Source organism: Candoia aspera, chromosome 15 (genome assembly GCF_035149785.1).
Source record: "Candoia aspera isolate rCanAsp1 chromosome 15, rCanAsp1.hap2, whole genome shotgun sequence".
NCBI classification, from domain to species: domain Eukaryota; kingdom Metazoa; phylum Chordata; class Lepidosauria; order Squamata; family Boidae; genus Candoia; species Candoia aspera.
The window spans coordinates 15280695-15296074 of record NC_086167.1 but is presented as its reverse complement, the minus strand read 5'-3'; the positions used below and the strand labels follow the sequence as shown (position 1 = coordinate 15296074).

The following is a 15380-nucleotide window of genomic DNA, read 5'->3' as shown; positions in this document are numbered from 1 at the left end:
TCTGGACCACTGGGGGCTCTATGGCAAAGAGGCACACCCTTTCGAAGCTTAACATGTAATCGAGTCCAACGATCGTAATTAAAAGATCCACACGGTGCTGTGTTGGAATTTTAGTTTTATTTTTCTAAATGAAATCATTGTACATTGTACAAACCATAGCTACTGATGGAATAAATAAGTGAAAAAAAATTATACTGCTGTACAACACACACAGAATCATTAAGGTGGAAAAAAACGATTAGGTGTTTTCTTTAAAAACAAAAAAACAAACAACCCCCCCCCCACAAAATTCTTTACACCTCCCTAGCAGGCCTTTAGATATAAAGAACATTCCAAAACAGCAATGTTCAGGAAGAAGAAAGCTGCCCCCCCATACACACTGTTCCCATTCCCTGGCCCCCCACCCCGGTCAAGCCAGTAATTTTTATGCTGCCTCATTGGTTGGTTGGTTGGTTGGTTGGTTGGTGTTGTTAAAGTGCCCGCACTTTCTGGAATGTTTAACAATTTCCCCAAGCGAAAGAACTTCAAAATGAACGGTTTGGCTACAAAAACCTGCCTGCGTGTATAACCCAAGTCAGTCAATTACCTTGCCAGCTTGTGCCTACCAGGTCGAGGCCCAAATACCCCGAATGTAGGTAAGGAAGCACTTCTTGACATCTTGCACCATTTCTAACTCACACGGTCTGCCGCGGGCTGGGGCTGCATGATGCCCACCAGCGGGCCTGGGGGACCACGGCACTATAGACATGAGAACTTCCAGTGACAAGATCTCGGTGTTTTTTGCTTTTCCCCCTTTTGCCCGCAGGATCTGCAGTCCACCCCCTTTCAAACCAGTTGCTGAAACCAAGTCCCAGTAACGGTGGCGCCAGACCAAGGCGCTGGGTCCGGCACCAAGTCTGAAGAGACGGAGACCCCCACCTTGAACGGCTGGTTCTCAACCCTAAACTTTTGACGGTTCAAAGCCCAACAAGCTGCACAACCAGACGGCCTATCATGTTATTAGGCACTTCGAAAAAACACTAACCACAATCTGCACACAACGGTAAACCTCTGCATACCCGTCTGTTTCATTCCCCGACCTGTTCAAATGGTGCAGACAGACATTAACAGGAATAAATAGTACAACTCAATTCTCTCAACCTCCCCGCAAGGCCTATTTGTGGATAAAGGTTCAACTCTGAGCCCGTGGGTCGCCAGTCAAAGACTACGGTGATGCCGCTGTTTGTTTTTCGGAGCCACAGAACGACAAAATGGCCTCCATTCTTCAGAGTCAACTCCTGAGCATCCAACTCAATCCAACATCCACAGAAAAACAGCCGCCCCCAAAGACAACGATGGCCACACAGCAGCAGGACACTATTCTTCAGAAATAGGCCCCAGGAGAGATTAAGAAGCCAGTTTTATCATTAAACTTATCAATGTCAGTAATGCCAATAAATCTTTTCTGCCAAATGAAGTATTTGAGGTATTTTAGTGCTATTTATATTTATATTTATATATATATTTATATATTTATATTATCCATTACGTACAGGATTCAGCTTCGAAATTAAAAAAAGCCTATCTACTTCCTTGGAAACTTTGTAAAAAAAAAAAAAAAAAACCAGAGCACAACCACAAAAATTGAAGCTCCTATAGACAGCAACTACCGGACAGGGTCGTTTCAGAGCCATGGACCGTTTTAGTGATCAATTAAAAGCTACATAATTACATTTTTTAAAGTTCAAAAAATATATTTGTCTATTTCATAGATCAACCACGTCCCCCCCCAAAAAAAACCACAAGCCCTGGTTAAACATGGATGTCATGTCCATACTAACTGCTATTTAACCCATCATCACCATGTCTGAAGCAGATACACAAATGAGAGAAAAACGTATCACTTTAGCATTTAATTATGCATATTGTGCAAATACAACGTCTCTTTCAGATATTTAATGAATCTGTGATCCGAGCACAAAGAGACTTTCTAAGGAGCACGCTGCTGTCATGAATAATTTGCAAGCAAATTTAATTTTGATGAGAGGCAAATATTTATTTCAACACAAAATGAGAAGATATTCTCAAATTTGAATGTACGGCCACTTTCTCTGCAGTACAAGCAATTGGTGGAAGGTCAGAATTGGCACCTCTGCTTCTCCCAACTTTTTTCATAATTAATTGCAAATGCAATACAGTAGTCAGAACTAAAGCCATTTTCACCACTGGAGAAATCAGAAATAAAGGTTTTAACCAGCAACAGTGAAGGGAAGTGTCTGGATTGGAAGCTAATGCCTTTTAAAAAGCCACCCGCTTCTTCCACAGCTAACTAGACGCAATTGTTCTGCAGTTGCCGTTTCACTGTGACAAAATTCCTTTGTTCTCATTTGCTACCTTCTACTTCTCACACGCATTTCTCAGGCAGACAAAAAATGTTCCCACCTACCAAAAGGAACTGCAGGAGCTCAGCCATTCCTTAAATGTGCAAAATGCTGAGTGTAATCTAGCAAGTCCAGCCATGACTTAGCCCCATTGAAAACAACAAAGTGCAAATCCATTGCAACTCAAGTTGCATTGATTTCATGACTCCCTTTTCACTAGATTATGCCCCCAGCAACCGGCATAATGTGTAGGTGGCCCTGCACTTCCAGCTGCTATTAAAATGAACAAGACTTCTATGCAGCTTCTGTTGCCAAGTCAAGCGTGCATGGAACACAGATGTCTGAACGAGAGATTCTGCAAGTCACAAAGCTGTATTGACAAGCAAATCTTGAAACAAGGAGCCTGAAGTACAGGAAGCCTGGAATCCACCACGGTAACCATCTCATTAAAGAACAGAACAGTGAAATCCAGTTCAATTTTTAAAAAACGATTGAAGAATATACCTATTCAAAATTACATCTGCCGCTCCGCATGCATCCATTTTAACCTGTATTTATTGTAATAAATCCATGAAAAGGCTCAAATATGGATTTCCAGATCTAAGTACTTAATATGCATAATTGATTTTTTTATCCAAATAAACCGTAATTTAAGTGAACATTCACTTCAGATAAATCAATTTTAAGAAGGCTACATTATATAGCCAAATAGATGCATTATTCTACTACAAAAGTCTCTAAGGCAAGAATGTTTTGGGGCATACACATCTGTGAGGGTGGCGCGGGAGAAGTCCTTGGTGGCTCAAACATCGTGCGTTCAAAAAATAAGTGATCCTTGGAGGTACAGGAAAATCAAACCTCACAGGTGTGGGTAAGCCTGCACTCCCAACAGTGAAAATGGCTTCTTGGTTTCTCTCATGTTATCTCTTATCAGGACAGTAAGCACCAGAGTATATATATATATAAAAAAACACAACGGAACACATTTTATATGGCATTGTACGAACAGGCCACTTTGCAAAGGAGAAGTTGCAAAAATTAGCACTGGCTTGTTTTCGTTTTGGGACACAAGGCACCAAAAAAAAAAACCCAAAACAAGAAGCAGACATCACATCAGAACAGTGAACTTCACATGTGAAGAGAATACCTGACCTGTACCATTCTTAAATATCTTATAATGTTAAATAGAGAATGGAAAAAAAATACAGCAGCAGCATAATTGTAATTCTGACATTAGAAACAGTGCGTAGACCCCTCCTGAGTTGTTTACTCTAACCATTTCAGAGACAGTAACTTAAATGCTCAACATTTTGCTTCACAGGAAAAAGTTTTCAGTGTCTGAAGAGATTAAACCTTTGCTTGGTTTTCCTTGGATTTTTGCCTGGTAACTTGGAAAGTTTATAGAGTTCTGTCCTCATCCAAGAGAAGATACCTATGAACGGTTGTTCGATAATTTACCCATTGATGTACCTTACATAAAAACTGCCCAGGAAAAATCTAAAGTTTATATTTCATCAATATTTTGTTGAGAGGGAGCCTCTACTTTCATCTTTTTAGAAGGTGGCACTCCTTCAGAGTCCTTAATATAGGGAAAGAGAGAGAGAGAGAGAATTAGCATTAGCAATGAATAAAATCAACTGATTATTTTTGTACGTCAGGACAAAAAATAAGTAACACCACTATTAAGGGGGGCTCTTGTAATCAGCCTGACCACAATTACTCATGTAATTTTCTGAATCATCAGATTCGGGTATTGTACAATGTCACACCAGAAGATCATTACACACAGCTACTTGTGTTGCTCTTCTCTACTTTACAGTTAGCATTAAAAAAAATTTTTTGAAAAATCTCCAAAAAGTATCAAAAGGACATCCTTAAAACTTACACTCTGAATGGGCTATAAGCAATCCAAAGGGAAAGGGTGAGGAGCAGACATTTCTTCTACTACAGTTGCCGGCACCATGTTCAAAGATTTGAAAGAAAAAAATATTTCATCACTATCCTGAATCCAACCTTCATGTTTTCTTACCAAAATTTTAAAATGAAGAAAGCTGGCAGCACTAACTTAGCAGAATGGATTCTCTTCCAGATGGCTGCCCTAACTGACCTATAAACTTTCCAGTTTTTTAACACTTGATCTTAGGAAATAGAGCATCCTCTAATCGTTTAGGGAGAGCTGTTGTGAAACCCAGCTGAAATCTTTTAATAAATGTCCCAGCCTTAACGTCCAGCTTGCTCTTCAACCTGACCGCTAAGTAACTGTCAGACGGACAACAAATATTTGATCTCAAACAATGGGCCAGGAAAGCCAGATTTTGTTTCAGACAGCTGACTAGCTAACTGGTTGTCTCAGGTCCCATGAATTTAGAATTAAAGTTTAACTTTAAAACAAGGTATGCAAAAAAGCAGCATGAAAATAAAAATACGTAGGATTTTTTTTATTACCTGAGAGTTTTTAGATGTCTCTGTGGCTATGTCATTTTCTGCTGAAGGCTCTGTTTCAACTTTCTCTGAACTATTGATGGAATTCTCCATTGAAGACTGTGAATTCTGTTCATCGGATGCATCTGGAAAAAAATTGCAAGAAAACAACTCTGAAATCATCCAACTTCACGGAGCTTTCCACTCAGCTCTATCACCAGTTTAAAGAGAAATTAAGTTATTGGTTGAGTTTTATTGCCACTACAGTTTTGAAGACAGGGACTTATGCTTTGTTCTTGAAGACTGCACATACGTATTATAGGAAGTTTTCTTTTCTACAGGAGAGCAAAGGAGATACAAAAAACTGCAAATGGCAGGCATCAAGCACTTTAAAAAGTTGTTTTTAATTTTAAAAACTTCTAAATTGAAAGGCTGAAGCTGTGCCTTTCATCTAATGTAAGTGCTCACAGATCTTTTTCCTTAGCCAGAGGATAAACGGAAAGATCTGGCATAGAAGGGCAACGGCAGTGGAACTATATAGAATTCATTAACAAAGGAGCTGACTGGAACATTTCTGAGCCACCACGAGGGGGAAGCTTAGCATCTTGGACAAAGCAGAAGGTAACCATATTGTATAGTTTTATATTGCATTGTTTTAATTGTGTCTTATTGTAAACCGCCCAGAGTCCCTCCTTGGGGGGAGATGGGTGGTGATAAATTTGATTGATTAATAAATAAATTAGACAGACAGACAGACAGACCAATGTGATTTAAACCCCTTTGAAAACATTTGGACAGTGACATAGATAACCTGGGGGGAGGTGGAGCGACGCAAGCCATAACTCCTGTTCAGGCATTCAAAAGGTGGTGATAAATGATCCTGAATTGCAATCAAAGTCCCAATAACAGTGACAAATTTGTACGCTGAACAAGGTTTTCAACATTTTGAAAAACAAACTGCTTGGTAAGGTGGTGTTACTCAAATGCAGTCTCTAAGACTCAATCTGTCAAGAATACGAGCTCAACGAATAATCTTTTAAGAACAGAGGAATTAAGTGGGAAATCAGTTTTCAGTGTGGTAGAAAGTGGGGCTGCTTGGTCTGGGAACACCAGGGGGTCATCATCTACAAAACTTGGGATGGCCTGTCCCGTGTGTCCTGTCTGATCAACAAGAAAACAGTCCCCGGACCCACACCGTTACCTTCTGACCCAGGTTCTTCTTTTGCATCAGTCTGAGCATCATCAGACTTGGAGCCAGGACCATCGACCTGGCCTGTGGAGCTCTGCTCTGGCAAGGGACTTGAGTTGCTGCTGTTCTCCTGCTTTATTGGGGAAGCATCAGCTATCGAACTCTGGTTACTGTTGTCATCTGCAAATGAGAGGGATTGGCTTGGCGAAAGGGTCGTACCATTAACAAAATCCAGGCAATGAGATTTCAAGTCGATCAACACCCACTTGGCCAAAATAGTATTTGGTTTAGTGCCATCCAAGTTTGTATTTCACACACTCACTGCGCTAAAGCAGAAGTGCAGAACCAGTTCAGGTGTTCAAGGCCCGGAATCCTTGATTACAGAAGCTGAAGCCCAAGAGGTCGGCATGATAAGAAAATTGTCCTGGGCACAACTACCAACGTCACAGGGCCCACTCAGGCCCTTGCAAAATGATGCTGACTAAGAAAAGCTACCACTTTACCCGTTTCTCCTCCCAGAGACACACCCAGGATGGGAAAATTACAGATTCCACTGAGGGTAACCATAGTAACGTTTAATGGCTCACTTTAAATGTTAAGCCCATGCTTCTAGAGACAGAAACCTTAATTTTTCAGGTTCAATTTTATCAGGCTGGAGGCTTCCCAGGGACACAGCCACCCCGTGTCTCAGAATCTCCTCTTGTGTTAGATGAGAATGTGGAAAACTTTATTTAAAAGGTAACAAAATGAAACCAGCATGAAGCCAGAGCAACACAAGGGATAAGATGCCCGATCACGGAGGATGTAGGTCCCCATTTCTTATATTTTAGCCATTTGGGGGGCAAAGATCCAGCACGCATGGATATAAATTGAAATGAAAGACCTAATAAAAGTCGAGGTTACTACTTAACAGCCTTTTAGATTACAGCACTCAAACTTCGGGAAAAATAAGGTGCAATCATTATCAGCAGGAGCCTCATTAAGCCTCAACACTGCCATTTTTATTCTGCCCTTGTCGAACGTCACTCTTCAAATCTAACTCTAAAATTGCTCTTAATGAAGACTTGGCATTCTTCCCCCACACTTGCTGGCATCAGCCATCCCCCGGCCCCACTCACCATGCATATCCATCATCCCAGGAGATGAGCTGTTTTCTGGAGTAGTAACCTCAGAACCACACTTTTCATCTTTACCCTTTTTCTTGTTCTTTGCTTTCTGAGAGAAGGGATATGAAAATTGCAAGTTTGTGCAAGGCTATGTTGAAAGTTAGGCTTTCCCACTGAAACCTGTATCTCAAAACTGCCACTATTGTGCTAATCCCTTGTTCTAAGCCATCTTGTTGCCAACTACTATGGATATGTCTTTAAATTTGATGTTAAACAGAAAGGTGGAGCGTTGAGAGCTGCACTGCTCTCAACGCACCATGCCTGCTGAGAAAGAAAACGCAGATGATGTGTGTGTGTGTGTGTGTGTGTGTGTGTTTTAAAAGGAATATTGTATATGATTATTACACAACTTCAAAAAAAAAACTATTTATCCTTTGGCTTCTTCTTTCTACATTAAGGTTTTCATTTACTACATTCACATATTTTTATACACAGTTATACAATCAAAATGATGGGCTTTGGTCTGAATTCGTATTAAATCTGATCTACTATCACCAATTTTTAAATACCACTTATTCATATCCGTGCTAATTGAGTCAGCAACTGGGTCAATCAGGAACCACAAACCTGGTGGGATGCGTATGGGCCAGGGTTCCCTCCCCTCGCCCCCAGCACCAAGGCCATAACCATTGCAGAAGATAAAGCAGCAGTGAAAGACAGTAACATCCATTGTGTGAAAAACCATGCATGAAAAAGGATGCGGCACTTTCAATTAGAAGGGAACGCAATTGGTCTCCTAGGAGAAAGTGCCAGCTGCACTGCTCTCAACGCACCATGCCTGCTGAGAAAGAAAACGCAGATGATCGAAAGGGAGCCCAGCTCAGAATGAGAGCGTGTGGGTCAGGCAATACTCTCAAACTTAGATGCAGATGGCCAGATGACAGCCTCATGCTATAGAAGGCACTGACTCAACATTGGGGATGTCTGTCTTTATGCACATCTCGGCAGGCAAAACAAGTGAAAATGTAACAGCTACCCATAAGGACACTTTAATCTTTATTGTTCTAAGGTAACTGCAAGGACAGGTGGCTGTCAAGTCTTTTGTATGATGTAATCTGCAACTTCCAAGTGGCTAAGTGTGAGCTGAAAAGTGTTGCTTCCAACAAATGGAGAGAAAATCTTTTCATCAGACCTTTGCTATAAACTCTCCCTGGTATGAGGGTTCACTGCAAAGTTTCATGGCAGACAACGGTTCTACAAAAGGACACCTAACATTTAACAAAGTGCTATTATGCTAGCAAAATAGTCATTTTCTCTGAACTTTCAAATTAACAGAACATGATGAAATACTTACATCATCTACTTTAGGCTCTGTTATTGGCACCCATTTGTAAATCCTAAGGGATGTGTCACCAACTGTCACCCATTTCTTCTCCCTAGAAGAGTGGCAAATTGCAAATATTACTGAGGTGTATGGTCTCAAGCCCTCTGTGCAAAACCCAGGCAAAAGAGTAGGCATATAATAAACCTCATTTCTACAATGGAAGGCAAACAGGACACCGAGCAGAAGGAACTTAAACTGCAAGTTCGTACTTCCCAGTTCATAAAATAAATCAAGGTTGTTTGGTCCTAAACCAGCACAGGAAGCTGTAATTTCAGCACAACAGGGAAAGTGGGAGCACCTGAGGCTCCCATCATTCATGCACAGGATGCCAAATCATGGTTTGGAATTTCTTCTGAAGTTCCCCAGTACAATTCCTTACAATATTACAAATACACATACACATTTGCCCAGTGTATAAGGTGTCTGTTGGGACTCTGCTATTCACAAAGGTGCAAAGACAGTAGAAATGGAATCAATACAATCAGTTTCCCTGTATGCCTGAAGTGGCCTAAACACGTTACATTTGTTTTATGTTTAGATGAATTTAACAACAAAAAAATGGAAATACAAAATTATACCACAAATCTCTTTTTTATATAAAAAGTGATAGCTGTGCTGCTCCTATTATTTCCAGGAGCTATGCTCCATTTGGAAAAGGGAATCTTTGAACCCTCCCTTAAAAGCCAAAAGCAGTTCTTCGCTGCTGATTTAAAAGTTCCCTTGAGTATGTGACATTAGCTGTATAATTCTTTTGATCTGGCACTAAGTATGCCTGCTTCAAAGATCAGAGAATTCCCACACAGAATGTAGAATATATGTTTTATTTTCCAGCATATTTATTTTGTTTATTAATCAAACCTACATCCCATTGCAATCACAAAAACTCTTGGCAGTTCACAAAGATCTACACACTTAAAGATGCTTCCAAAATTGTAGACGTTAACATTAAAAATCTGATCAACCAGTCTACAAATATTTCCTTAGCCTCATCTGTTTAGCCTTAATGAAACTGTTCTTATCATACACCTAGTTCACAATGTCTGGTTTTGATATATCAAAATCTGTATGGATTTTCTTGAAAGAACTTGCTATCTTTTTCAACACCTTATGTGCTAAACTTATACTACACAGCAAAAATAAAAAGGGGTCTCCTCACCCTTAGAATTCTATATCCGAGGTTGCCATCTGATTTATGATTTCCCCTTTGTTTATTAAGACATATATTCTTTTTCTCCACTATCACCAGTTATTCACACATTTTGTGCTGTTGCAGATTTACCAGTTAACAGTTACATCTCTTTTAAATTATCCTTCTCTCTCCTTACTATTTGGTTTTGTCAAAGACCTATAAATGAGACCCAGGGACATTTCCTTGATCCAAAAAACGAAGGAAGGAACAAAAAGTGAATCATGGACTACTGAATCTTTGTGTAAGATCATCTAGAGCAGTATTGTTGAAATACTAATTCAGGGATTAGACATGCATTAATGCAAGCATATCTGCTTTACAGAAGCCCTTTTCTCTGGCATAAGGTAAATCACGCCAAACATCTCTTATGCAAACATGTTAACGGGCAATGCTAAGGGTTTCTAATTTCCTGGATCAGAGTACCACTCCAATCAATATTATTTAATCAGGTATTAAGCATGACCTTTTAACAGGATTTAAATACACCTGGCTTACATATTTGGGTTTGCAGATGAAATAAAGTTACATTATCGCTCACAGACATCGAAATATACTCAGTCAGCATCTACTTTGGGCTGAAACAAATATTTGTATGACAGGACTTCACATTCTTATTTCACGATGTGCTAAGCAGACAAACCTCATAAAGGGGGGAGCCATCTGGCAAACAGAAGGCTGCACAGCACCCCCCGCCCCCATAAACCTGGCTCCAGAAATGCGCACTGATCCGGCAGAAATCTGTATGACTTCCAAGAGAAAAAAAAAATAAAAACCTCCATCTAATCAAGCCACAAACAAACAACACAGCAAACCACACGGAGGTGGCACAATGAGTCTTTAGGACTCACGCAGAGGCTTGACTGACTGGAAGTTGAAGAAACCACTTTTGCTGAAGCCCTTCTTAATTCTCATAACATCAGTTGTCAGCAGAAACGCAAGGAAGAAAGCAACTCGCCCGCTCCCAACAGTTCAGCTCGAGCAGACACAGCAGCCATCCAGCCATTTCAGATAATCGTTGGCTGCTGAGACTTCTGGGTATCCAAGATTGCCAGCAATTCACCATGGAAGAACCTTTCTGAAGAATGTTCACCTATTAAATCACTTTGCTTTCTGGGTCTTCAGCAACATTCTAGAGCACCACTGGTAACTTCATAAAGTCCTAGGTTAAGTATTTCATGCTTCAAGGCTGTAAGCCCAAAGCATAGCTTGCATCATCTTTGTCTGAGATGATTCAAAACAAAATCATATCATTGCGATGAGCCCACAGACCATTTCAAATTAAATTCCCCTGTTAATGGTATAATGTGTCAGATATAACACAAATCGCATACATCCTAATGAGTAGCTCCATTTTAGAGGACAAAACAGCCATAAGGGTTTTATTCTTCTTCAAACTGGATCCCTGCATTACATATGATACACACTTCAGTGTTTTACACACCACTGTAAAATGCTCTGTTTATTTCTTTGGTGTACATTATCTAACCTGCAGGAATTATAGCAATGGTTCTTAGTGGCAATTCATGTTTTTTGTTTACCTGAAATGAAGTTGAACATCCAGTCTATTTTTACATTCCTGTAATTTAACAGGCATATTCATTCACAGATTTTTTTTTCAAAATACAGTCATCTATAGATTTACTTAAAACATGTCTCTAAAATTAATGTTTAGGAGGAGTTAGGTTTATTCAATAAGGCTTCAAAGAATTTAAATGATCTTGATCCTAAGTAACCAAACCACATGCTTTGTCAATCACCATGTATAAGGACAGTGGAAAAATACATGAGAAAATTTATGGTTTGTTGGTTCCCAAGCTTTTAGATAAGTGAACTGTTGCCAGTTATAAATATTTCCCATGAAGGCTGTCTGCTATATTGTGCCTTCACATTCATTGCCTTTAACTTTTCCCCTGAGAATGACTGGAATTATGAAACAATAATCTTATTTTGGATCTGTAAAGACCAGGCCCTGGAGCTATGACACTTCTCTGATTGCTTCAGCCAAGTGAACAAGGAGCAGTGGCATCAGCCCAAACTTTAGCTTCACTGAATTAAGAAGACCCAAGGATTCCCCCCCCCCAACTCCAAATGAACATACACACAATCTGAAGCTGCTTTATTTTGATCCAGCTGCTCAAAATAATTTGAGGGGGCTAGAGAGTTACTGATAAATTCATCACTCTACCTGTAATTTTAAAAAAATGTTTTATTTTTCCAATTACTTGCTACAGATGGAAAAAGTCACCACCCTACAAAGAATAAAAACAGAGACTTAAGTACTCTATAATTTTAATAGCATCTAAATGCAGGTTTGATTCAACCACTTCTAATACCTACCATCTCGCAGATTGTACATGTTGGCTTATATTGTACTTGTGGAAATGTCAAAGCACACAGAAATAAATAAAGTGGACGTAAGCCACCATAAGAAACCTTTAAAATTCCTCATGTCCAGTAAGAAAACTAAATGATGCCATATCACAATTTCAGCTACCGAGGTTGTTCAACGTTTTTATGCTTGAATTTCTGGGTAACCTGGAGCAAGAGCCTTTTCCAAGTCTGATTTAATCACATTTTGCACTGCCTGGAATTCTCAGTACAAGTTGGATCCAGTGCTTTATCAACATAATAGCACTTTTCTATAGCCAGCTTTAACTTTCAATACAGTTTGGTGAAGTTTTAATTTCATGCTAAACTTTCCACTTAAAAATACTGAAATCAGAACACTAAAGTTCTCATTAATTCATCCTTACACATTTATAAGCAGATGACTGGTCTTTTGTCCTCCACGAAAACAAACTGAACAGCTTTGTTGACTTATTAGGAAGAAATACAGCCAATGTCCATACACAGAGCCACAAATTACTGGCATAAACAATTCTTTCAAAAATCAGGATCACCAACAATCTCCTTTTGAAGGAATGAGCTGGGATCACCTGCTCAGAGTTACTATGGCAACTGAAAACACTGGCCAAAAGTTTTCCCGGCTTGTTTGTGAAGCAGGAAGAAAGGCTGGCATTTTCTTCTTCCCTTTACCACAGGGAATCAAGTGGCATGTCAAACCAGCAGAAAGCATCAAGCACACACTCATAATGGGATAGCTAAGGGGCACTGTCATTTCTCTCCAGTTTCTAAATGTGAGTCTGCTTGCCAGCCAAAGCATTATTGCTACAGCTCTGTGCTATGAGCAGGGATATTTTCATTTAGATTTCTAGTTTGAAATCGCTGTCCTGGGTAGGGGGGAACACGTTGATTCCTTGTCCAACACAAGATTGCTCTCTCAGTTAAGGTCCCATTTTTAAAAAAATTGTAACCAATTGTTCTCAAGGAGAAGAAAAGCTTTTTTCTTTAAGTTCTGCTTGTTTGTAACAAACACCTAGAAAAATAGCTATTCAAGAACTGGAATCAATTAGAGCTGTGCAATGGCGTAACCCAACTCAATTAAGTTGTTTAAACTTCTCTTGAAGAACATTTATAATGTCATCTGATCCAAAAATACCAAATTGCACAATGATTGATTATTATGTCTGAATAACCATTTCGCTGTATTACTTTTAAGTATGCCGCACACAATTTCACAATAAAAGTAATTCAATCCTTTGCAAAAGAATATAAAGGTTACATGTTGTAAACCTTTAACAAAAAAGGATGGATTTACCAAGGTTAGAAAATCTAATTATATCAGACAAATTCAAGTAGCAATAATACGCCTCTTTCTGGTTCTGCTCAGAATTTAAATCAACAGAACAATACTAGCAAGCAGTTTTGATCTGCAACACAAAATTAAAAGAACAAAACACTTAAAAATGAATCTACCTGGTTGATCCATTTCCTTTAAAATATAAATAACGATCTACTGTAAAGCGTCTATATCTGATTCAGTGCAGAATTTTTCAGTTCTGATATAAGAAGGAAAGAGATTTAAAGCAACCCTTCACACTTGGAAGGAGTATTTTGAAGGAAAACATTACTTTCATACGGGAGTGAGTTGAAGTCACATTTGATTTCAGCTCTATTCACTATGAAATATTCCACCTCGTATTTCTATGGTGCACAACTTTTCTGAATTAGAGTATTACTATATCTCATAATACAACAGGAGGGAAGCCAAATGGAACAGAAATTACCCCTTAAGAGTGATGTAGAATTCCATAAGGAGAACCACCTCTTGCAGGGAAAAAGTCATGGAGAGATGTGGAAGAGACTGAGACGCAAGACAACCCAAGAGGATTTTGTAACAGAATGCTTGCACATTTTAAAGAATATTAACAATTAGAGAAAAATGGAAGAGGACACATCAGAGAAAAGCGGAGAAACCAGAGAAATGCGCCCTTAAGACCAAAGGCAGATAGGAGGACAGCTCATGGAGAACATACTGGGGTCACCCCTTAATGGCAAAGCACGTCTTGCATGATGAAAACCCCCAATTCACTATTCAGCATAGCCAGCTGGAAAGATCTGAGACCTGGATGATACCTCCCAAAAGCCAACTGAAGAGTCTGTGGATTGAGTATCCCCCATCTCCCATCCTTCAGACGCCCCACCATCCAGCTGCTGTCCAGCACATTCAGAAAAGACCCAAGTAGCAGCAGCTGCTGTAGATATCGGACCAGATGTCCCTGCCATCTCAAGCCAGCCTTCCAACAGGGCTAAGCATCGGCTGGCAGGAGGAAAGGTCAAGATGAGAGGAGAGAGGAGAGGGCCATCCAGAAGGGCACCTGCATCCTCTTCGCATCCGAAGGCAGGAACAGGATGGGCGGCCAGGGATTAAATGGAGCGACCCACCCCGGAGACAAAAGCGAGGGGGATGGGGGTTCATGGCTGGGGTAAGTGGGAGCCATTCCAGAAGGGGGCTCTGGGCATCTCCCCAAGGGTCAGAAAGGGGTGAGGAGCCCGGGAGAGCGCGAACGAACAGGGGAACCTCCAGAATCGGGGAGGCATTCCGACTTTCAAGGTGGGGAAAAGGAACAGGCTGCGAGCCACCCAGAGGCCCCGGACTTCAATTCCCATCAGCCCTCGCAGCCGGCCCAGGGCAAGGGCCGATGGGAGTTGTGGTCCAGAGCCCGTGGGCAGCCCGGGATCGCCGCACCCGAGGCCGAAGCCGAGGAGAGCCGCTTCGAAGGGGGCCGCGGAGCGAGCGAGGGGCGAAGCCGGGTCCGGCTCCTTGCCGGGGTGAACCGGCGGCGGCCCCCGGGGGTCGGGCGGGCCCGCCTCCCCCAGAGCCCCCTCCTCACCATTTGCGCACTTTCTCGATGGCCGCCATCACCCGCTTGATATCATCCTTGGCGCGGCTGCGGGTCTCGGCCCGCACCGACCGGCCCGACATGCTGCTGAGGTGGCGGCGGCGGGGCCCGGGACTGCGGCGCCGGCGCGCCGGCTCTCCTGGGCAGCCGGGAGGAGGAGGCGGGGGAGGCGGCAGGAGGCCCGGCCTGGCTGGCGGCGGCGCCCGGACGCACAATGAAGCCTCCCGGCTGGCTCCGCCCCGCCTCGAAGGAGGGAAGAAAGGCCGGAGGCCGCGAGGGAGGCCAGCGCGGGCGGTGGGCGGGGGAGGCGGCGGCGCGCACTGCGCAGGCGCGAGGCCCTCCGCGCAAGCGCGGCTCCCCGCCCGGCTCGCGCGGCGGGGCGCAGGGGGCGGGGCCTGGCCGGGAGGGGGCGCGGGGCGGCCGGCGCGTTCCCGCCCTTTTCTCTCAGGACGGGCGGGCCCTGCCGTTGGGCGGGAGCGAGCGCCACG

The 15380-nt window shown here is 42.0% G+C and overlaps 1 protein-coding gene across 1 annotated transcript; it reads right to left on the bottom strand.

Annotated features, from left to right (window-relative positions):
- Positions 1-98: 98 nt before the first annotated feature.
- Positions 99-15109, bottom strand: BCL7A (BAF chromatin remodeling complex subunit BCL7A). The gene is made up of 6 exons (XM_063315517.1): positions 14884-15109; positions 8431-8512; positions 7089-7185; positions 5983-6150; positions 4806-4927; positions 99-3939 (listed from the first exon to the last, which is right to left on the bottom strand). Exons 1-6 carry the CDS (start codon positions 14973-14975, stop codon positions 3865-3867), a joined length of 636 nt encoding a protein of 211 aa, XP_063171587.1. The 5' UTR covers positions 14976-15109; the 3' UTR covers positions 99-3864.
- Between the last annotated feature and the right edge of the window lie 271 nt (positions 15110-15380).